The sequence below is a fragment of the Puntigrus tetrazona genome, chromosome 2 (assembly GCF_018831695.1).
Source record: "Puntigrus tetrazona isolate hp1 chromosome 2, ASM1883169v1, whole genome shotgun sequence".
Lineage (NCBI taxonomy): Eukaryota > Metazoa > Chordata > Actinopteri > Cypriniformes > Cyprinidae > Puntigrus > Puntigrus tetrazona.
This window is the reverse complement of record NC_056700.1, coordinates 17,870,242-17,892,327: the sequence shown is the minus strand read 5'-3', so window position 1 is coordinate 17,892,327 and position 22,086 is coordinate 17,870,242. Positions and strand designations below refer to the sequence as shown.

At 36.8% G+C, this 22,086-nt stretch overlaps 3 protein-coding genes and 1 long non-coding RNA gene across 6 annotated transcripts; 2 read left to right on the top strand and 2 right to left on the bottom strand.

The window, feature by feature from the left end:
- Window positions 1–302: 302 nt before the first annotated feature.
- slc7a8b (solute carrier family 7 member 8b) lies at window positions 303–10,099 on the top strand. 3 transcript variants are annotated; one of them, XM_043218443.1, is made up of 11 exons: window positions 303–467; window positions 2,168–2,372; window positions 2,444–2,595; window positions 4,151–4,276; window positions 5,431–5,584; window positions 7,575–7,698; window positions 7,861–7,964; window positions 8,076–8,172; window positions 8,929–9,078; window positions 9,263–9,440; window positions 9,579–10,099. In XM_043218443.1, the coding sequence occupies exons 1-11, from the start codon at window positions 344–346 to the stop codon at window positions 9,671–9,673; spliced, it is 1,509 nt and encodes a 502-aa protein (XP_043074378.1). In that variant the 5' UTR covers window positions 303–343; the 3' UTR covers window positions 9,674–10,099. The 3 variants fall into 3 exon arrangements, with proteins under 3 accessions (XP_043074378.1, XP_043074386.1, XP_043074394.1); XM_043218451.1 differs by lacking the exon at window positions 9,579–10,099 and having other exon boundaries at window positions 9,249–9,390; XM_043218459.1 differs by lacking the exon at window positions 303–467 and having other exon boundaries at window positions 2,232–2,372; window positions 2,532–2,595.
- LOC122324202 lies at window positions 6,230–7,558 on the bottom strand. Its single transcript, XR_006247112.1, has 2 exons — window positions 6,962–7,558; window positions 6,230–6,490 (listed from the first exon to the last, which is right to left on the bottom strand). It is a non-coding gene; the product is annotated as an uncharacterized LOC122324202 (long non-coding RNA).
- A 987-nt stretch (window positions 10,100–11,086) lies between the features above and the next one.
- On the top strand, window positions 11,087–20,488 carry ap1g2 (adaptor related protein complex 1 subunit gamma 2). The gene is made up of 22 exons (XM_043257775.1): window positions 11,087–11,329; window positions 12,550–12,758; window positions 12,953–13,077; window positions 13,603–13,744; window positions 13,869–13,965; window positions 14,055–14,131; window positions 14,216–14,311; window positions 14,417–14,497; window positions 14,588–14,686; window positions 14,786–14,841; window positions 15,295–15,408; window positions 15,503–15,643; window positions 16,039–16,093; window positions 16,857–16,979; window positions 17,224–17,313; window positions 17,666–17,793; window positions 18,284–18,388; window positions 18,467–18,611; window positions 18,693–18,825; window positions 19,092–19,243; window positions 19,558–19,656; window positions 19,761–20,488. Exons 2-22 carry the CDS (start codon window positions 12,558–12,560, stop codon window positions 19,878–19,880), a joined length of 2,379 nt encoding a protein of 792 aa, XP_043113710.1. The 5' UTR covers window positions 11,087–11,329; window positions 12,550–12,557; the 3' UTR covers window positions 19,881–20,488.
- A 428-nt stretch (window positions 20,489–20,916) lies between these two features.
- Window positions 20,917–22,070, bottom strand: nedd8l (NEDD8 ubiquitin like modifier, like). Its single transcript, XM_043257870.1, has 4 exons — window positions 21,907–22,070; window positions 21,650–21,697; window positions 21,483–21,565; window positions 20,917–21,409 (listed from the first exon to the last, which is right to left on the bottom strand). Exons 1-4 carry the CDS (start codon window positions 21,922–21,924, stop codon window positions 21,316–21,318), a joined length of 243 nt encoding a protein of 80 aa, XP_043113805.1. The 5' UTR covers window positions 21,925–22,070; the 3' UTR covers window positions 20,917–21,315.
- Window positions 22,071–22,086: the final 16 nt, after the last annotated feature.

Below are 22,086 nucleotides of genomic sequence, written 5' to 3'. Positions count from 1 at the left end.
CACCCTAACAGGTTTAGATTTCTCTTGATTTTAATACTAGTAAGTGTGGGTAAGGAGGACAAACTTTCAAATGTCATCACTTTATCTGCTTGATTATGACCCAGATTTATTTTTCACCTTAGGTTGAGATTTTGCACTGCAATACTACCAAATTACCAAATACAAAATCTCTTTGTAGTTGCATAATATTGCCTCTGTTGCGTTCATCTGTTAAACTAGCCCAAACCAGAACGCTGTGGGCGGGTTTATCAGATTATCACATTAAGTTTTGGGCGGGAGGATAAAGTTACGGAGACTCTCAACATCAACACTTAAGCACAGAGTTGCTGCTGTCTGTGTGAAAATGAGCAGCAGTGGCGCCCGACGCAGGGCTGCATCAGTGCCTGACACAGACCCCGACAACGGAGAACCAGCAGTGACCTTAAAGAAAGAGATCGGACTCCTCAGTGCATGTGGTATTATTGTAGGTAAGTCTGTTTTCTGCATTTCGTTTAGTCTTTATATTTTTCTTGCACTTTATATGGTAGAAAAATGCATGCAGTAGATAAAAGTAGGCCTATAGTTTGTTTTCCCCTGATTTCGTAAAATGAGACTTTAGTGCACATCCATGGTTTTTAGATGAACTCACCATACACTGATACTGAAAGAGGTCCAATATTGTTTTCAATGCAAGGGGACAAAAAACTATTACATTTTTCAAGATAGCCTTTCCCATCATACTGAGTTTAGGTGATATGCATACATTTCATTTATTATTGTAACATTATTTTTTTTTATAATTCAACAAAAATGAGCAATAAAGCATGTGAACAGGTAACTCCATCCAGAAAAAACACAGTGTGGAGCTGAAGCACAGGTATGGCCCAAGTAAGGATTATAAACAGTGAAGAGATTTCTCAGTAGGAGCCTGGTGTTAGGTAGCAAGTTTAAACCTAAACTGGGTCACTACTCGGCATGTAATTTAGACTTGAATGCAAGAAGCTCACCAGCATGTCTGTGCCAGTTACCTCACTGCTGGGTTAATGCGTGTTATCTGAGATTTAAGCTGTCAGTAGGTGTTTGGGTTACAGCAGGTTGGGTCACTATCTACCTGTGTTGTCCATTAACGGATGTTGTTGTTTTGGCAATAGCGGTGTGTGTGTGTGTGTGTGTGAGAGATCATTTGTGGAATTATTTGGTTTTAAGGTATCAGACTTTACACTCTAGTAGGATGTTGGTTAAGGATTTGTTATCAGATAAAAATTGAAGGTTCAGGTTTTGAGGAACTCATAAATTGGATAATTGTTCACATCATTTGATATGATCTTACTTTAGAGTGTAAAATCTGTTATCTTTTCAAACCTCTGATAATTATTAATGACCTTGTATGTATGTATATTGTATATGAATGAATGAATTGGTTAATATTTTCTTCTTTCTCTTTTTTCCTTTGTAAGGACAATAAATGAATATTAAGGAAAAGGAATTGATTTCTTATTTTGTGCAAAAATAAATAATAAAGGAAAGGGATTCGGGAAGGTACTTGAGTTTAAAAAAATGAAAAATAAATCTAGTGGTTCAGTATTAAGTGGCAAAACTGCTTATTTTATTCTCCCCTTGTCTTGTTTTTGAATCTCTGGAGAATTCCACCTCTAATCAAAAGAACTTTTCACCGCTCAACAGGTGTAAGCAATGAGCATTCTTAATATTTTAGCAGACTGGTTGAAACAAACTCTCAAGGTCACAAAAGCACTGAAGACAACCATGTACAAGAGAAAAGCACAGTATGATGTATGTGCAAAGAGGCGCAGAACACAGAGACTAAGAATTTTATAAGCTATACACTACTGTTCAAAAGTTTGGAGTCAGTGAAAGTTTTTATGTTGCTGAAAGTCTCTTGTGGTTTTTTAGACATCATTAGAATTTCAAATAACTGTTCCCTCCAGTTCCCAAGTTCACTGCGCTTCCTATCAACACAATTTTCTATCAAATTAAAGGCAAACACCAAAAATAAATCACAAAAAAAACATTGGCATTAGAGGGTTGGCATAACAGCTTACTCTTGTATGAGAGGTTTTTTTTCTTATACGAAACGGCGGTGTGATTTGCTTTCTTTCTGATATAATCCTGAATGAGCTACATTAATATTCTGTTAACTCATCTTGCATATTTGTTGTCAATTTCTCAGGTAACATCATTGGGTCTGGGATCTTTGTAAGTCCAAAGGGTGTTTTGGAAAATTGCAGCTCAGTGGGTCTGGCTCTCATAGTGTGGACCCTGACTGGAGTCATCACTGCCATCAGTGCTCTGTGCTATGCTGAACTTGGAGTCACAATCCCAAAATCAGGCGGAGACTACTCCTATGTTAAGGACATCTTTGGAGGACTAGCTGGGTAAGACTGACTCATTTATTCAAATGAAATGTAATGCGCGTGAGGTCTCACGGGGTTTGCCTTTTGAGTAGGTTTCTAAGGCTGTGGATTGCAGTGTTGGTGATCTATCCAACTAACCAGGCTGTGATTGCCCTCACGTTTGCCAATTACACATTGCAGCCACTCTTCCCTTCCTGCTTCCCTCCAGAGAGAGCGCTGGGTCTGCTCGCCGCCGTCTGCCTGTGTGAGTAAATGCTGACAATTAAAACATGCTTTGGGGCTACAGTACATTGCCCATGACACAACGTTTTATCCAAGAGCATCCTGCATGTACCCTGTGGTGCTGGGAAGTAACTGTAACATGGGATCTGGATCACATAAAATTACAAAAATGAAGTGCTTGTAATTCGATTATATTACATTGTTAAAAACTCATAATCAGACCACAGTTACCTTTTATTGATTACATGATTACACACAATAGCAATCAATCAATCACTTATATTTCGCTTTTAACAATACAGATTGTGTCAAAGCACTGAAGAGTATCAAATAGGAGTAAAGAGTGAGAGTAATGTATAATGACAAGATTAAACACTTATTTTTTTCATTAAATCCAGAGATGGTCTGTGTAATCAAATCACCAATAATCGCTAGAAATTGTGTATCAAACTAAGCAAGCCAGAGGCGACAGTGGTAAGGAACCAAAACCCCATCCATGACAGAATGGAGGAAAAAAACTTATATGAAGTTTATTTGCAAAAGCAGATAATATTTTTTTTTATTGTTTTTGTGCTAGTTAGCTGCATTTTTGTTGCTGTAGTTATTATTTTTAGCTAATCAAAATAACCCAACTGCAGTTTGATTTGGAATTTATTAAAATGCACAATGAAAAAACAACATTTTTAAAGTTATCTGTTATTAAATATTTTCTCTACCTGAGATTTTCTGCAAATCTGTTTTTGCAAATGAACTCTACATAAATATGCATAGATGTATATCATTAATGAGCCTTGGCTTGACCCCAGGTTGCACTATGAATAACTTGAACAGCTCTAGATATATGAATATGTAATTGTGGCTAATGAACTGAATTATGTCAGCTTTGTGACTCATAATGGGAGGGTTTGCAAAGAGCTTGTTCATACAGGTCTGGATCATGCAGGGCGTTCTTTTGCAAGAGCTCAAATTGTACATATTGAGAGTATTTGTACACCACGTGTCCTTGGCATTTTCCAAAGCCATGAAACAATGTTGTCTGGCAACTTTTAATCACTGTTGAAGCTTAAACCCGTTGGCAGTTCTTGCTTTGTTTTTGTTCTTTAATCTAAATCTGTTATTTTCATATTTTGAAGGTTGTAGTTAACGGTATCAAGTATTTTTAAACAGCAGCTAGTTTAATCTGAATGTTAAGTTGGAACAGTATATATGACATTTGGCAAACTTCGTTCTTCATTCAATGTAAATTGTGCTTACTGCCATTTAAACGTTTAGAAATTGTTGGGTAACACTTTTTTTCAATAGTCCACTAGTCTGCACATGTCAACTAGCAGTATTTGTAGACTGCCTGCTTAATATCTAACTTTATTTTGATCAGTCTACAACTTAATTGACTATGAGAAACCTTGCAAGTATATGTCAACTAATTCTCCCTAAACCTAACCTAACAGTCTACTCTTAGATTTGTAATTGCAAATTAAGAATTAATTGACATGTAGTTACAAAGTTGTTAGTAGTTAGCTCACTGTAGACGTTATACTATCATAATAAAGTGTAACCATTTGTTCTTTTCTTTATAGTGCTGTTAACTTGGATTAACTGCTTCAGTGTCCGCTGGGCGACGCGTGTACAGGATGTGTTCACCACGGGCAAACTCCTCGCCCTCTGCCTTATAATCATCATGGGCGTTGTGCAGATCTGCAAGGGTAATCTATAACAGTAGAGGCCATAGTGAATATCATTAACATTCCTCTTAAACATATTTAACTCATATTTCACTGTTAGTTTTCCATATTTGAACAAATTTGTCAGGTTACCTCTTTACATTTTGCTCCTTTTTGGCTGCATATATGACAATAAGTCATTTTACCATTATTTTTGTTCAGTTGCCGTTTTCATAATGTTTGATATAAACAATACGTCTTAGCTGCAGTCATAAATAATAAAGCCATTTCCTTTTTTTCCCCCCAAATCAACTTCACCGCTAATCACCGAACCGTCAAGTTTTTTTTTCCTCTAGAATTGATGACAATAGCGCTAATTTATTATTCGAAAATGTTTTCAGTTCGTGACATTTTCAGAACGTGTGCCTTAATTCTTTCTGCATCGTCAGCATAAAATTGTGGGCATTTAAAGATGTGCTGATTTAAATAATGGCATTTCATAGAGAGCGAGATATGCGCAGTTTTTCTGGGAGTACATGACAAGCTCAAAAGAGCAGCATTTATTTAAAGTTTAAATCTTATGTAACATTATACATGTCTCTACTGCACGCTGCATGCTTGCTGTATAGAAGTATTTAAAAACATTTGAATTATAAAACTATACTGATAAAAAGATGCAGTACAAGAATACAGTGCAAAAAAACCCCAATGAAATCTGTGTTGGGCTGGTTTGACTCGCTCGTATTAGATGTGAACATAAAGGACTTGAATATAAGAGGGCAGGCATTAAGCTAATAGTATTACATAGGCATACTTTTCATATTTGACCCATTTTTGCACTATATAAACAAAAGAGTATAAATCCATTAAGCCCAGACGAGCTCAAATATGAATTCAAGTGTCATGCTGGGCCGTTTGTAGTCTGCTGCTTTCATGTGTTTAATATCCCAAAGACAAAAAAAAGGAACTTTGAATGTCTTCCTTATAAAAAAGTCAAAGAAAGAGCTATTGATTTTGATAATGGAAACTGTACTTTGGTTAAATAAGAGTGCTTCGAGCAGTGAATGTGACGAAAAGAACTGAAAAATGTAATTGATTATGCAGTAGTTAATACAGCTTCTTTTATTAATTTGGATACTCCCTACATATTAATTCAGGCATAGCACATAAAATGCTTCTCTGTCCTGTGTCTCCAGGTCATTTTTATTGGTTGGAGCCAGAACATGCATTTCATCCTCTTCAGCCCTATGACATGGGCCGCATTGCACTCGCTTTCCTTCAAGGTTCCTTTGCTTATGCAGGCTGGAACTTTCTTAATTATGTAACAGAAGAGCTCATTGACCCCTACAGGTACGCTGTCATTTGTCAGGGAAAAAGAACAGTGAAAGACATTTATCACAATGTAAAATACTCCCATTTTTGTCTTTGTGAGAAAGAACTCCAGACATTTTCTCTGAGAATATTTTACGCAATAATTGTGGCATTTTATGAGTAACATTTGTGACCATGGACCACAAGTCTCAAAGTTTGAAAATTGAGATTTATACATCATCTGAAAGCTGAATAAATAAGCTTTCCATTGCTCTGAACATTGAGAAAATCACCATTTAAAGTTTAGAAAATGTCTTTTTTGTACATGATCTTTACTTAATGTACAAATGATTTTGACATAAAAGAAAAATCTATCATTTTGACCCATACATTTGTATTTTTGGCTATTGCTGCAAATATACCCCAATGACTTGAGACTGGTTTTGTGGTTCAGGGTCACGTTGAAGACAAAAACCTAAATGGCATCATTTTGTTTTTCTGAGAATATGCAGAGGTTAGTAGATTGTAGCGCGGCCACAGGAACTAATTCAGATTACAGGACGATTTTCAAAAACCTAGAAATTAATGCTGACTACGCCACCCCTTTAAAGTAAGGGGAACTAAGTGTTTAAATTGAGACACACAGGTTCGTGACCATGGAGGGCAGAGACAAGGACATTAGTATAAAAACATGGTTGTTTATTAAATCCAAATAAAACAAACATTTACGACCAAAATAACAAAAATAGAACCACAACAAGTCAAACAGGGACCTAAACATACAAGCAGACTAGGCTAGCTGTAAAGTGAATGTTAAACCACACGCGCACAAACACACACACACACACACACACCAGTGGAGTAAGTGATCAGACGGCAGTCCACACCTCGTGCTCCAAATACCACCACCAGGATATCATAACAGCTAGCCTTCTCATACAGGGCCTAAAACACACACATGTAAGAAACAGTCAATAAATACATTTATGCTAGAACTGGATTGGGAGAAAGTTCCAGTAATCACAATATAGCGATAAAATATAATAAAGATATGAAAGGAACAAAAGAGACTTAACCACGAGACTATTACAAAAGATGTGTAAATAAACAGTCACAAGAAAAGAACAAATGAAAACATGCAATAACTAAACAACGAAACTCAAATTAAGTAGGTTTTCGATCACTGAATGGGAGCGGTCAACGCTACGAACGCGCACAGTGATGAACCGACCATCTCCATATCCATAGCCTTATGTTTCAGCATTAAACAGGAACAGAGGAAATAGCAGCAAAACAGCAGCACAGTCTCAATCTGTTGGCTGCAATCGAAGCGTCTCCACGGAATATCCTGCTAAGATTTAACAATCCGTTAACCAAATTAACAAGTGTAATACATAAAAATACACTGATACCTACCCAAATCTTCGTCAAAATAACCTAAGTTGTATGATTGCTCACAGCATAATGTTTGACAATTCACACGGAAAGTGGACTCAACCCAGCTGAAATAAAAACATGCGATTTAAACAGATGTAATTGTTTTATATAAACCGTTTATCAAACTGGGCTTACCCGGGGATCAATGACAGCCTGCGCACCACTGCAAAACCGCAAACCAGAAGCTATTCCAGCTACAAGAGTGAATTCAATTAATTGATATACACTAACTAAAATTTAACACCAGACAAACTGCCACCAAACCATACCTTTTCCATGCGGAAACCCACACACACCAAGGGGCGGAGCTAGCGATGACGCATCCCGGGTAGCACAACAAGCGGCTTTTATATACGCAGCACTCTGCTCTGATAGGCTGTCTTCTAAATACAGGGGAGGAGCGTACTCACTCTGCCACAAGATCATTTGTGTAGGCTACAGCCATCATTTATGTATAACTACTGTGGTATCGTAAATATTATTCATTTGAACCTTTTAAATCAGAAAGTATTCCTTCCTCTGGGGAGTACAGGATTGACCAAGACTTACAATGTGAGATTCAACCCAGGTTTTGGTTTTAACTCTCTTACAGGAATCTGCCTCGTGCAATCTTCATCTCAATCCCTCTGGTCACTTTCGTCTATGTGTTTGCGAATATTGCATATGTTACAGCTATGAGCCCTCAGGAGCTGATGGCCTCCAATGCTGTTGCTGTGGTAAGTTGCTCTGCTCAAATTAAGATGCTAAGTTCTTACTCCATCAGGAAATGAAACCATCTATTCATCAATAGATCGGACTGACCTATCTGACGTTTTTTTCCTGAATGTCTGCTTATATCTATAAACTATGCTTAACTTTTGCTCTTTATTCTCCATCAGACATTTGGTGAAAAGCTGCTTGGGGTGATGTCATGGATCATGCCCATCTCTGTGGCTCTCTCCACTTTCGGAGGGGTTAATGGGTCTCTTTTTACATCATCAAGGTCAATCTTGATGACATGTTATTGCACAATTACTCATTCAGTTTGCATAGTATTTTAATGTCAATAGATTTCTTTGTACTATCAGTTTAATTGACACTTGTTCTTTCTCAGGTTATTCTTTGCAGGTGCAAGGGAAGGGCATCTTCCCCGTCTGTTGGCAATGATTCATGTGAACCGCTGTACACCTATCCCAGCTTTGCTTTTCACTGTGAGCTCTTTGTTATGTTCCTTAAAGGAATAGTTCACCTAAAAATGAAAATTAACTCACCCTGAGGCCATTCAGATGTAGAGGAGTTCTTTCTTCAGTGGAACTGATTTGCAGAAATTTAACATTGCATTATTTGCAACTTGCTCAGCTTTGTCACCAATGGATCTTCTGATGAGAATGGGTGCCGTCAGAATGAGAGAATCCAAACAGCTGATGAAAACATCAGAACAAGTATACCACACGACTGCAGTACATCATTTAACATCTTGTGAAGCAAAATGCTATGTGTTTATAATAAATTATTTAAATATTTTAGGTTTAGATAAAATAAGAGCTTTATCCAAAATATTGTTTCTCCAGTACAGAAGTAATCTTGTCTGAATCAGGAGAGAAATATGCATATATGCATCAAGCACCATTTACGAGGCAAAAACAGTCATGAGCAAAATGTTTTGGTTGATTTTCATGTGAGTGGACAAAAGGAGATGATTTTTTTCCACTAGAGGAAGCATTATTACAGATTGTGGACTGTTGTCAACCGAAGTTGATGGTTTAAAGTTTCTCACCGATTAACTGATGTAAGGTTAAATTTCTCCAAATCTGTTCTGATTAAGAAACAAACTGTTCTTAGGCCATCTTAGGTGGCCTAAAGGTGAGTAAATCTGTACATTTTTTAGGAGAATTTAACTGTTCCTTTAAATAATCAATGTACTGGTATGTGCTTATATTCAAATCAAACACTGGTTTATTTGATAGTGCATATCAACTCTGCTGATGTTATGCACCAGTGACATATACACCCTCATCAACTATGTTGGCTTCATCAACTACCTGTTTTATGGGGTCACTGTTGCCGGGCAGATCGTGCTTCGCATCAAACAACCAGACATACATCGACCAATCAAGGTAAGGTTAAATCCCATCGACTTTATTTTGTAGTTTTGACAACATTAAACCTCAAGAGCTGTCAGAGCTCAGCATTTGCTGTGAACTGTAATGATGTACAATTACAGATTTCCTTTCTTGTGTGGGGGAGGGGGTACTGTACATTTGTAGCCCTTAACCAAAATCAACAGGTTTCACTCCACAGGTGAGCTTGGCGTGGCCAGTAATTTTCCTGATTTTCTGGGCATTCCTGCTGGTCTTCTCTCTGTACTCGGAGCCTGTGGTGTGTTGCATTGGTCTGGCCATTATGTTGTCAGGTGTTCCTGTATATTTATTTGGCGTCTATTGGGAAAATAAGCCCAAGAGCTTCAACTCATTTGTTGGTATGGTATTATCTTAAATCTCAATTAATACTGATGGATGGAAATTATTTACAAATGTGAAGTATATTTGCTTTTAACCTAAACAGATTGTTAATAAGGCCTACTAAGGACACTCCATCTGCTGTTGTTTGTCTACAGCTAAACTGACACACTTGGGGCAGAAATTGTTCATGGTGGTTTACCCAGCTGAGGGAAGTGAAGATGGGAAGGAAGACAAAGACGAAGCTGAATAGGATTATAAGTAGTACATTTACTGATTTATTCGTGGATATTCATTCATCATTAATCGATATGAATTTGGTAGGTTATGAAAATGCAAAACAAACATGCACATAGTGTCGAGGATAATGTAATAGCTAAAAAGTATTTTTCATTTGAAAGACTGGCCTTAAACATTCTAGGTGCAATACTGCCACCAATTGGCAAAATTATTAGATGCAATATAAATATTGTTGCTGTGACTGTTAAGGATAATTTTGTATTTTTATATTGAGCATATTATTGTATTCATCAGTCTCTGGTGTTTGTATTGTCTACATTTTATACTCTATAATAAAATGGTTGATTAATCCTGAAGATACATTTTTGCATTTTTGTATGTGCACAAATGTTTAATTATTCAAATTTCAGACTTTAGATTTAAATAAATTGTGATTCAAAACAACACAGAAAGAAAGGTGTCTGTGTTATTTACCAGCATGGAATCTTGCCAGCGTGGAAAATGTCTGTAATTTAGGAGTAAAAGTGAACAATAGCCTGCTGTGTTATGTAACCCACATCCTACACCCTGCTTTCAAGTTGGGCAAGGACAACAAAACACGTACAGAATTATGTTACATTTTGGACCTTGAATATATAGGTAAGGTAAACCACTATTAAACATTGGGGAACCTTTTTTTTTTTTTTTTTTTTTTACACTGACTCCTTTCAGCACACGGACCTTTATTTTTATTTTTATAGTTTATAGTTTATTTTTATAGTTCTTATAAAAAAATACTGCTTTTATAAACGTAGTGTACCATACAATGCTTCAAAAAAACCTAATTGTCTTATTTTGTTTAATTCTTTAATTTTTCCTTTCTAGTAGTCACTATGACAAGTAAGTATTGCTTTATTGGCAGTGAATTTTTTTAAAATTCTAAGTTGGTCTGTGGTTCAGATTTCACTTCCTAAAATATCCTATTCCAGTTTACCAAACCTATTTATGATGAGATCTGTGCCAGTTGCTAAAACCTAATGAATAATCACACTACCTTTTAATATACTGGGAGACCCCGAGGAAAAAAAATAAATAAATAAATGGTAATGTAGTTTACTAGTAAAATTTCAATTAGCGGGGTTATAATATAATATAATATACATACATATACACACATATGTTATGAATAGATTCGGAAAAGTAGTTTCATTTACATTATATACTTAACTTTTGCATTGTAAAGAAAGTAGCACTATAGTCACAATTTAATTGTTTACTGAAATGTAGCAATAACATATAAATGGCCTCTAGTTATTTTATTGAATAAATGTTCCAGCGGCTTGCCATATTTTGTAAAAATCATTGTAGAATTTATTTGAAAAAAATACACGGAAAACCAAAAAATACTGCATGGGTCCTTTAAATACACACTGCACACAAGTATTTTTCCAGTTCCAGAGCAGCTGGACGAGAATGAATGGCACACCCGGATGGCGGAAGTTGCGCTGTACTATGAGGCTTATGGACACATTTGCAAATGCTCTTACAGCGTAAAGTTACTCGTACAGTAAAAGACCTCGCCTGGTTACCAACGGTTACATCGCAAGGTTAAACAGAAGAGGAAGAGCGGATGAATTAGGCACTGAGCACCAGGCAGGCATCGGCGTTTGAGATTACTGCGCCGCCAAAGGTAAGACGATGAGCCTGGGATCAGATGCTGGAACGTCAACGGACAAAAACACAGCTTGACAACACTCGGGACCTGTACAAACTTGACTTTTACCCTCGAAAAGTGTCATAATACTTATTATAATCACAACCAGATGCAGTGTACCACAATGCGAGAAATGTTTACATCTTTTGCGAACGTCGAGAGCGACGAGCAGCGCTAATTTATCGCAGTTCTCGGATGTTTCGTGTCTCTCCCGTCGTTTTCACTTGACCGTTGACGTTTTATCAGCGTTTCCTTGCATCCGAATTTGCTGCGCGTGCACAGCGTTTGCGTTTGAAGACGGAAGATCGAGGAAAGTGTACATGAACGCGTGGACTGCGCTGTAAATAATATATGAAGATGCTGTATTAGATGTCAAAATGATAATGAGATGTGGAATGCGTTTTGTACGAACGTCACAGAGACCGAAGGCCGCGGTGCGCATGCGGGCGTGAACGTAGTCAGCCTGGGAAGATCTGAAGAGAAGGCAGGTGTATGTTCCTCACCTGCGCCAAAAAGGAAGTATAGTGATAGGCCCAAATTACCTAACTTACTACTTACTTACCTAACAGTAAGTAAGAGTACAGACAAAAAGACTGATTTCTTGAACACAGCACTGGTTCTGTTTATACAATGAAAATATATAATGACCACAGCCTGTCACTCTCCAATATATATATACATTATACAATATTTTTTTAAAATATTTTGATAAATCATGTCTAATTTTTGCAATGTGGCTTTAAAGAATGTGAAGCGCTTTGTCCTTTTGAACTTTCTTAAAAGAACAAATGAAAAAATTACGGTTTCTACAAAAATATTTGGCAGCACAGTTGTTTTCAACATTGAACATGGTTTCAGAATGAATTCTGAAGAATCATGACGCTAAAGACTCAAGTAATGCCAGCTTTACTGGTTTTTACTATATTTTTATAGAGTAAATGCAGCCTTGCTTAGCGTAAAATACTTTTAAAATACATAAAAAAAGTTTAGTTTAAAATAGTTCTTTGTTTAATTAAAGTCAATGCAGATAAGATCCACACAGTTGTGATTATTATTTAAAAAAAAAAAACCCATTGAAGTAAAGTACAGATATGCAGTAGAATAAAGTAACAAGAAACTGCCAATGCCATGTCCTTGGTTTGTGCTGCTTCCTCTTTCAATTTCTCTGAATTGTCTCTCAATCTCTCTGATTACAGATACAGTCATGACTCCCTCAGTGCGTTTACAGGAAATGATCCGAGTCATCCGAAGTGCCCGGACGCAAGGTGAGGAGAGGGGCATCATCCAAAGAGAGTGTGCGGATATCCGAGCGCAGTTTCGCCAGGGGGACAATGGGGAGCGTTCGCACAGCCTGGCAAAACTACTCTATGTGCACATGCTGGGCTACCCTGCACACTTCGGCCAGGTGACTGTCCACATGTGTGTGTGTGTGGGTGCACTGAGGGATAAAGTAGTTTTACATCTTTGATTATGGGCACATCACATCAAACCACCTTATTTTCGTCTTGTTTGTGCATCCTTCTCCCTCTGTACAATGTTTTTTTTTTTCAACTGTTATATATCCTTATATGGTGATAACTTTAGTATTGTCTCCCACAGATGGAGTGTGTACGTCTGATTGCCAGCCCTAGGTACAGCGAGAAGCGGATTGGTTACCTGGGAGCCATGATGCTCCTAGATGAGAAGCAGGATGCTAGTTTACTGATTACCAACTCAATCAAGAAGTAAATATTTTAATCTCTTAATATTTTTAGTTTAAAAGTGTACCTTGCCCAAAAGTGAAAATTGACTCATTTAGGCCATCCAAAATATAGATGAGTTTGGTTATTTGAAGAAATGTGGCATTACTCTCTGGTAGATCCTCTGCAGTGAATGGGTGCCGTCAGATTGGGAGCTGATAAAAGCATCACAATACTTCACATGACTCAAGTCCATCAATAATGTCTTGTGTCTGCAGTAAACAAATGCATTATTATGATGTATTCACTGCACCTATTCACTGCAGAGGATCCATTGGTGAGTAAATGATGTAATGCTAAATTTCATCAAATTGGATTTAATGAATAACTCCTCTATATTTTGGATGGCCCAAATGTAAGTAATTTCAGCAATTGTTACCAATCCCTTTAAATACATTGGCTTTTATTTGATATAAACACACTTTCTTTTATTCGCTTTTTATATGTTCGTATTTAATGTAATTCAGGTTTTGAAATGAATGAATCGTGGCCATTTTATCTCTGTCGTAGTGACCTTTCCCACAGCAGTCAGTATGTTCAGTCTCTGGCTCTATGCACTCTGGCCTGCATGGGTTCAGCTGAGATGTGTCGAGACCTGGCACCAGAGATCGAACGGCTCCTCAGGGCCTCTAATTCTTATATCAAGAAAAAGGTTAGTTCACGGCATTTTATGTCAATAAACCTATAGTTTAAGTTGTGTCAGCACCTAAATGAGCACAATCCAGCTAAATCGTGTTTTCGTATCTGTGTGCTGTTGATAATGATTAATGCTTTAGGCCACGCTGTGTGCCGTCCACATAATAAGAAAGGTCCCAGAGCTTGCAGAGCTGTTTACTCCTTCAGCAAGGACTCTGCTCTCTGAGAAGAACCACGGTTAGTGTTTCTTTTTGCAACCTATGCATAAACCTAAAAGTTGCATCGTTTTGATTATGCTTTTAATAATTGCCCGACTGTTTCCACAGGGGTTTTGCATGGGGCTGTAGTTCTTATCACCGAATTGTGTCAGCGTAATCCTGACACTCTTGACCAGTTCCGCAAGGTAATTCAGTTTAAAGTGAATTTTCTCTGAAACCTTTACTTTAACTATTCAGATGTTCAGACTTTTTACTTCCCGATTTATTAGGCTGTTCCTGAGCTGGTTCAGATTATGAAAGGTCTCGTGACATCCAGTTATTCTCCTGAGCACAACGTAGCTGGTATCAGTGACCCTTTTCTACAGGTCTGTTGGCAGTCAAGATCAATATAACTCTTCATTAGGCTACAACGTATTTTATAGTATATTCTATGAATATTGTGATATTATTAGTCTCTTTCTGCCCGTCAGGTTCGCATTCTTAGGTTGCTAAGAATCCTTGGTCACAACAACGACACCGCTAGTGATGCCATGAATGACTTATTGGCACAGGTACAACAAAATAAACACACCCTGTGTAATGTAGTTATGTATATTTAAGGATTATAATCTTTATTTGATCTCGGTGATTCTGATGCACAGGTGGCTACAAATACAGACAGCAGTAAGACTGCAGGCAGTGCTGTGCTATACGAAACAGTCCTAACTATTATGGACATCAACTCAGAAAGCGGCCTTAGGGTTGGTCACAATTTCGTATGCAATTTAATAATCCATTTTATGTTGAGTGGAGTTTAATTTAAACGGGTCTTTAAATGCATCCAATTTATGTCTTTTAAGGTACTAGCTGTAAATATTCTTGGCAGATTTCTACTTAATAATGACAGGAATATTCGGTAAGTTTTTACATTATTTAATGCTTTAGTATTGAAAAGAATTTTCTGCTTTGAACCGATTGTACTTTCTTGTCATATTTGAGTTGGCTTATCACAATGTGTTATACATGTTAGACAGAGTCAAAAGTTGTTTTTTTTTAATTAAAGGAATAGTTTACCCCAAAAAAATTACAGCATATTTTACTCACCCCCAAGCCATCCTAGGTGTATATGACTTTCTTCTTACAGACAAACACAGTGTCCTTTCGTAATAATAATTGTTGATCTATTTCTGAATTTTTATGTAATGATTAAAATCAATTTTGGATGCCTGTAGTCCACAATGACATAAGTGAACTTTGCTTTAGATAAAAGATTACATGTTTTTTATATTTGAGAAATAATGTAAGTAAATTCAGTCTCATAACCCTCACTGCAGTACAATCCTTATTTGTCTCCTTTCATCCATTACAGCTACATTTCAATGACATCTCTCCAGAAGATTGTACAGACGGACCACAATGCAGTGCAGCGGCACAGAGGCACCATTGTGGACTGCCTGAAAGATCAAGACACCTCAGTGAAACGGTACTGTACGTTCTAAAAAGTGAAGATGCATAGAAATCACAGAGGTACAAATGGTCGTCTAATTCTTATTCTTTCGTCTCTTTTTCTTTTGCAGGCGTGCACTGGAACTGTCACTTGCCCTTGTGTCTGCCGTGAACATTCGCTCAATGATGAAAGAGCTCCTCATTTTTCTTTCAGTCTGTCCCCCAGAGCTTCGATCTCAAACCGCTTCTGGCATCTTCAATGCTGCTGAAAGGTATCGTCAGTCCTTTGTACTTGATATCTACCTGTTAGTTTTATCCATTATATCTGTGCATATACATGTCATTTTTCAATGTTTCTGTCCTGTCGAACACTCACATCTGGGCAAGCACCTCTCATACGTTTGCTCTCATATAGTACAATGTCCAGTGAGTTGGTTTTTGTAAGGCATGCCTACGTTTAATGCACATTTCCATCTTTTGATTAACTAGCAGTGTCAGTATAAGATAATTGAAATTGATGAGTCTTTGCTGTGTATTGTAGTAACGTTCAGCTCACTAATCACTGGTCTGCACATTCTAAAACACATAACACTCTTCTGTGTTAACTTGTGTATTTATGTGATAAGTCAAGGGCAATGAATAGCACTTGTCTTTGTGTCTTGGTCAGGTATTCCCCTTCTAAGCGCTGGCACATTGATACCATCCTGCATGTACTCACCACGGTAAATAGCCACTGCTACACAATCAAACCGGTAACATAACTCCTAATATACGACAAGAGTCAACCCATTCACAAATAAGCAATGACGTTCAGTCTGTACACACCTTAGTGTTTAGTTATAATTTATCCCAAAATGTTATCCCATAATAACTGTCATAATTTAGTCATTAATTTCGACGCTGTATTATGTTCTTTCTTCCGTAAAATGCAATTGTACATCTTAGGCACAATGTTAACTGACCCTGCCATACAATGAAAGTAAATTGTCATTTTTAAATGATAAAGTGAACAAAAAAAAAGCTTTTTAAAAGTGGTGCATATGATCGGTCTGCATTATTTCATGACTTCTAAAGCCATAATATTGTCTCCTGAAATTCACTTTCATGTTTATCAACAAATGTCCTAGCCCCACACACGACATGCAGATAAAAATATATTTGTCCTAGCCACAAATTAGGAAATAACTAACAAAAATTAAGAATCTTCCTTTCAATCGGGCCTCGAATAAAACCCATGACGTTTTTTGTTTTTTTTTGTTATGAAATTATGCCACATTAGGTCATTATGCCACATTTTACTAATTTAAGAGAAACTAATTAATACAACATGTTTTACCAAAACAAGGGAAAAATTTGTACAACGTGCCCACAATTTAATTAAAACAAGGGAACAAATAAGTCGTTGGAGTCATGTTCAGGGCTCTATAAAAATGAGTTTAAACAACAATCAATCATTTAAATTTAAGTGATGTACACCTCTCACAGGCAGGGGGCGATGTAAGGGATGAGACTGTGCCCAATCTAATCCAACTCATCACTACTGCTTCTGAGCTCCACTGTTACACTGTTCACAAACTCTATAGAGCACTTGTAAAAGATATTACACAGGTAAGGATATGTTTCTTTGCTTGTAACTCTGTAAACAATATTACATGTGTATGTGGTCTTATACACAAGATGTCTTCTTGAATCTTGAACGTACCATATGCTTTTGACCATTAAGCATCGGTGGGTTTTGAATAATTGCATTTTTAGAATGTTGAATTTCATTTTTTTTTTTGAATGCAAGAATATGTGCCGTTTGAAAAGTGTTTTTTATAGACGGTGTGTAATAGACAGTTTACCTTCATAGCAATCCTTGGTCCAAGTTGCATGCTGGTGTATAGGAGAGTATGGAGACCTGCTTCTGAAGGGCGAGTGTGAGGAGATTGAGCCTGTGCAGGTAAACACAAATTAAATAATAGAATATTATAGAATTTGTCACTTTAAAAATAGTAGTGACAAGTTGTTCTCTTTTTGGAGTATGTTAAGTATCATGTAAATTAATACCAATGTACACGAATACGCACGAATACACCAATAAAAATAATAAAAGTTGTCTCATAAACCTAATTATAATAATTTATCCTTGAAACTAACCAGTAAGAGTTAAAAATATAAATGTACTTTTGTGCTTCTTAGAGTATAGTATAAAAATTACTACGGTACTAATATGTTATGCTACTCCCGTACCACCACAGTAATTGTTTTGTGAGGGGAAACTACACTGAGTTTTGGGCCTTTCCTGTCGCTAGGTTACTGAGGATGACGTCCTTGATGCCTTGGAAACAGTTCTACAGTCCCACATGTCTTCGCCGGCAACCAGAGGCTTCGCACTCACTGCTACCATGAAGCTGAGCACTCGTATCACAGACAATGTCGAGTGAGACACACTTGTGAAATACTGGCTAGAATGCATTATGAATTCAATAATGAGATGTATTGTGAATTGAAAAATTATGGATGCACTGATTTTACAATGGTGTCCAATGATTTTGTCTATTTTTGTCTTAATATATTAAAAATGAAATGCTAAAAACTAGTGCTACACGTGAGCGTCGGAATCACAACATTATAACATCTCATTTTGAGACCTGATATGGATTACAACTTAATGCTGTTGTTCATCTATTAGTTTTTTTTTAAGATATATTCAAATAAAAAATATTTATATTTTAAGTGGTAATACTATCTCACAATATTGTGACCGTTTTGATCAAATAAATGCAGCCTTAGTGTATAGCTAAAAAAAAATGTATCACTCACACAAATATACGTTACTTGTACTTGTAATGTACTACGTTATTTGTTTTTTTTTAGATTCTGCAGTCTTAGTCTTACATCTTTTTCATCTTTGTTTTTCTCTCAATCAGCCGAATCAGAAGTATTGTCAGTATTTATGGCAGCTGCATTGACCTGGAACTTCAGCAGAGAGCAGTTGAATATAATGCACTCTTCAAGAAATATGATCACATGAGGTACCGCTGTGTGTTTTTAGTGTGTTATTAAAAAACACCAAGCATGAATGGTACTGCTTTACATTGTCTTCCTCTCAGAGCTGCGGTGTTGGAGAGAATGCCTGTGATGGACAAGAACTCACCTGGCCACACTAATGGAGACACATCAGTGGAGATTAAAGAGCCTGACACATCCAAACCCAAACCAATTGAAGCAGGTTTGCTCTCAGAACCAGTAAGCCAGGTAATCAATACAGGATATTGTATTTAGAAGTAGAACTGTTAAGCAGTAGTTATTTTATTTTTGTATTTACACTTTTGTTAGGTGTGTGACCTTTTAGATCTCTTGGGTGGGACAGACACACCTCTTCAGCCCAGCCCTGTCCCAACCAGCACTCCAACAACTACCTCTAGCGCAGATCTTCTCGACCTGCTGGGAGGACTGGAGCCGACACCAGGTGAGAACATAGAAACCAGAAGGAACCACCATTCTTCCTACTCCATTTAATCTATGTCTCCTGAAATTATATACATGTTTGGGATGATAAAGATAAAAAAACACAATGCATTAAAAATGGCACCAACGAAGACTTTTACAGTGATACAAAACATTTCTGTTTCTAATAAATGCGGGTTGTTTGAACTAAGCAAAGAATCAGTTTTGATTTCCACAAAAATATTAAGCAGAAAATGCAGAAACATTGCTGTGTTTATGTGCATGCAGTTCCCGCTGTGTCAGTCTATGAGAAGAATGGATTGAGCCTGAAGATCCAATGTGACAAACAAACAGAAACTGAGGTCATAGTCACCCTTATTGCCTCTAACTTTACTCAGAGTGACATCACCAACTTCACTCTTCAAGCAGCAGTCCCAAAGGTCTGTACATGCTCCATTTCTGAACTTAGCTCTGTTTTTGTACAAATAAGCAGCAGATATTCATTCCAGCAGCCGTATTAACAGGTTACAACATACACATTGTTTACAAATATTATTTCTTCCCTGAACCCCATGTGAAATTCTTAATGTTTTGTGTGAAGCTGGCTTACTCTTTCTATTCTATTTAATTTCTCACAAAATAAATGCATTTAAAAAAAAATTATTTACACTTTTAATTTGAGAAATTGTATAATTTAGAAGCTAAATTTGAATACTGTCATCTCTTAAAAACTCAATAATACATCCCTCTTTAGAGTGTTCAGCTGCAAATGAAAGCTCCGAGTGGAAATGTGATTCCCGCACATGGCCTTGGTCAAGTCACGCAGACTGTTTTACTTAACAACCCTAACAAGGCAAGTCTACTTTAGTTTTGTGCAGCTGTCTTTCTTACTAAACTTATCAGCACTATTTATGCACAAGCTTGAATATACTTCTATATCCGTCCCACCCCCTACAGGTCAGCCTTAAGATGCGGATCCGTGTGTCTTACTCAAATCAGGGTGCAGTGCATCAGGACACTGTACAAATTGACTCCTTTCCCAGCGCAGCCTGTCAGCCATCAATCAGCCCTTTGTGACAGACCTACACGTGTCCAGAATCTCCATGACTGTCTTTCCTATTAAGATGGAGATCTACGGAAATAGGCAGCTGTCTGTCAACCTCTCTATCGTGGACTAAACACTGTCCCAGCACAGATTTGATACCACAGGTTTTTATGAAGTGTTATCTTGGTTTGAATTGTCTAGAACAAAGTGTGGTTTCATGTGCTGTCATTACTGCACAAGATTAAACAGTGAAACTAATGTACACTATCATTGATCCTTTGTGCACTGTCACTAAATACTTTGAACTTGAATTACTGATATCCTTCACGTGTACCTCCATAACCAGTTATTCAGATACTTTCTGGGAACGAACAACACAAGCTGTGAGGTCAGTTGAGCTCCAATTGCCTTACTCTTATCAAAGCCTTTGTCGTCATTTTTGTTGGTTTATCTTTTCCTCTTAAAAGTCTCAGGATATTCCTAGAGCACCATTGTACCATTATATTGACAGTGAATGTGACCTTACCACATATTTACAATGTCCAATTCATCATTTTCAACCTCATTGTGTATGTGTGTGAATCCAGATTGTTTATTCTTCTTTCATCCAAACAAAGTACAATAAACCATATATACAGTATATAGCGCTGTGTTCAAGAAATGCCTTTTAGGAAGATGATGGTTTAGTCAGCATCTCTTGTAGGATACCACATGGCTTATTGTATGTTTAAGAGCCAAGGATATTATTAACGACTAAAAACACTTTAGTTCCTTAAATTAATTTTAACTGAGATATAATTAAACATATTAATTGCCATAGCAAACTTAAATATGAAAATTATATATATATATATATATATATACTAAATAACAGTCAAGTTATAAACAGTTATAAATTAAATATTCATTTGAACCAGTTGTCAACATTTCTTATTCTCTTTTGTTGATCTTGATAATTATGAAAATAACATTAAGTTGTGTACAATGACAAACATGCATTTTTAAAATAGTGTGTATATATACACATACATACAAAGTACAATACTAAAACAACTGTCAACATCTGGATGAGGAGAATGAATTTATTTTTTAAAAAAGCAAGGTAATGCAAATTAATTTCTTCATGAGCCCTTATAAGGGAGCCATTACACCTTAAAACTTAAGTAAATGTGTTTTTAAGTGCACAATTTTATACCGTCATATACTGCAGAACGAAAAGGGCAGAAACAAACTTCCAGCATGTAAGCTGTTCAGAATGCATCTTCATCTGCAAGTTCAGTCCCAAGCAGCTGTGATCACACTAACATAATTTAGACAGGTTTTTGCAAAGCCAAAGGTCCACTTTTTGCTTTACACACCAGATCCTCCTGGCAATTCTGCTGTTTTGACATACATGACAACGCAGATTTCTACTATTTACAGTCTTAAAAGTATAGATTAGAGGAAAGATACTGGGTGACTGCAGGGCTAGTGCAGGTTTTGCCCTCCTCTGAGAGCGAGAACTAAATGCAGGACAGATCCTCCCTGGATCTTGTAGTCAGCAGCAGTCTTCTCATCATTCCTGAAAGAAAGACAGGAGAGAATGATTTTCCCCTCAATAGCTGAATTCAAACTAACACTTTATGGATCTTTACATTTGTTTCCCACTGTAAATGAGTCTTTGCTGTTGTGGAGGGATCCCCTCCTTTTCTTCCACCCTCTCTTTGATTCTCTCCACCTTGTTGGAAAAAAAAAAAGAAAAGAAAATTACTTTCCAAAAATAAAGAAATACGATCCATATTTCAGGCAACTGCAAGCATACCTTGTCTGTAGGCTCGATGTCAATTTCTATTTCTTTGCCTGTGAGTGTCTGAACCACGATGTAAAAGTAATTAATTCATGATACTTTTCAATCAACTACTAATTCAGAACATTATTCTTCACTTTGACAATTCGATTAATCTTCCATTAAAAATTCAACCCAAATCAAACACCAGCATTTTAATACTATCCCGAACAGAATAAACCAGGTTAAAACAGATTATATAAACTCATAGCGACAACGAGAACATCTCTTACCTTAACTTTAATCAACATATTGATAGCTGTATTTTATTTCATATACATTCACGAGAAACTATATCACGTATTTTGAACACTAGTTGTTCAAACGTAATGAAAATGAACCGGCTAAAACGCTTCTACTGGGGAAAAACTCGCTGACTTCCTGTGTATCCGAAATAAATTCCGTGTGTTTTT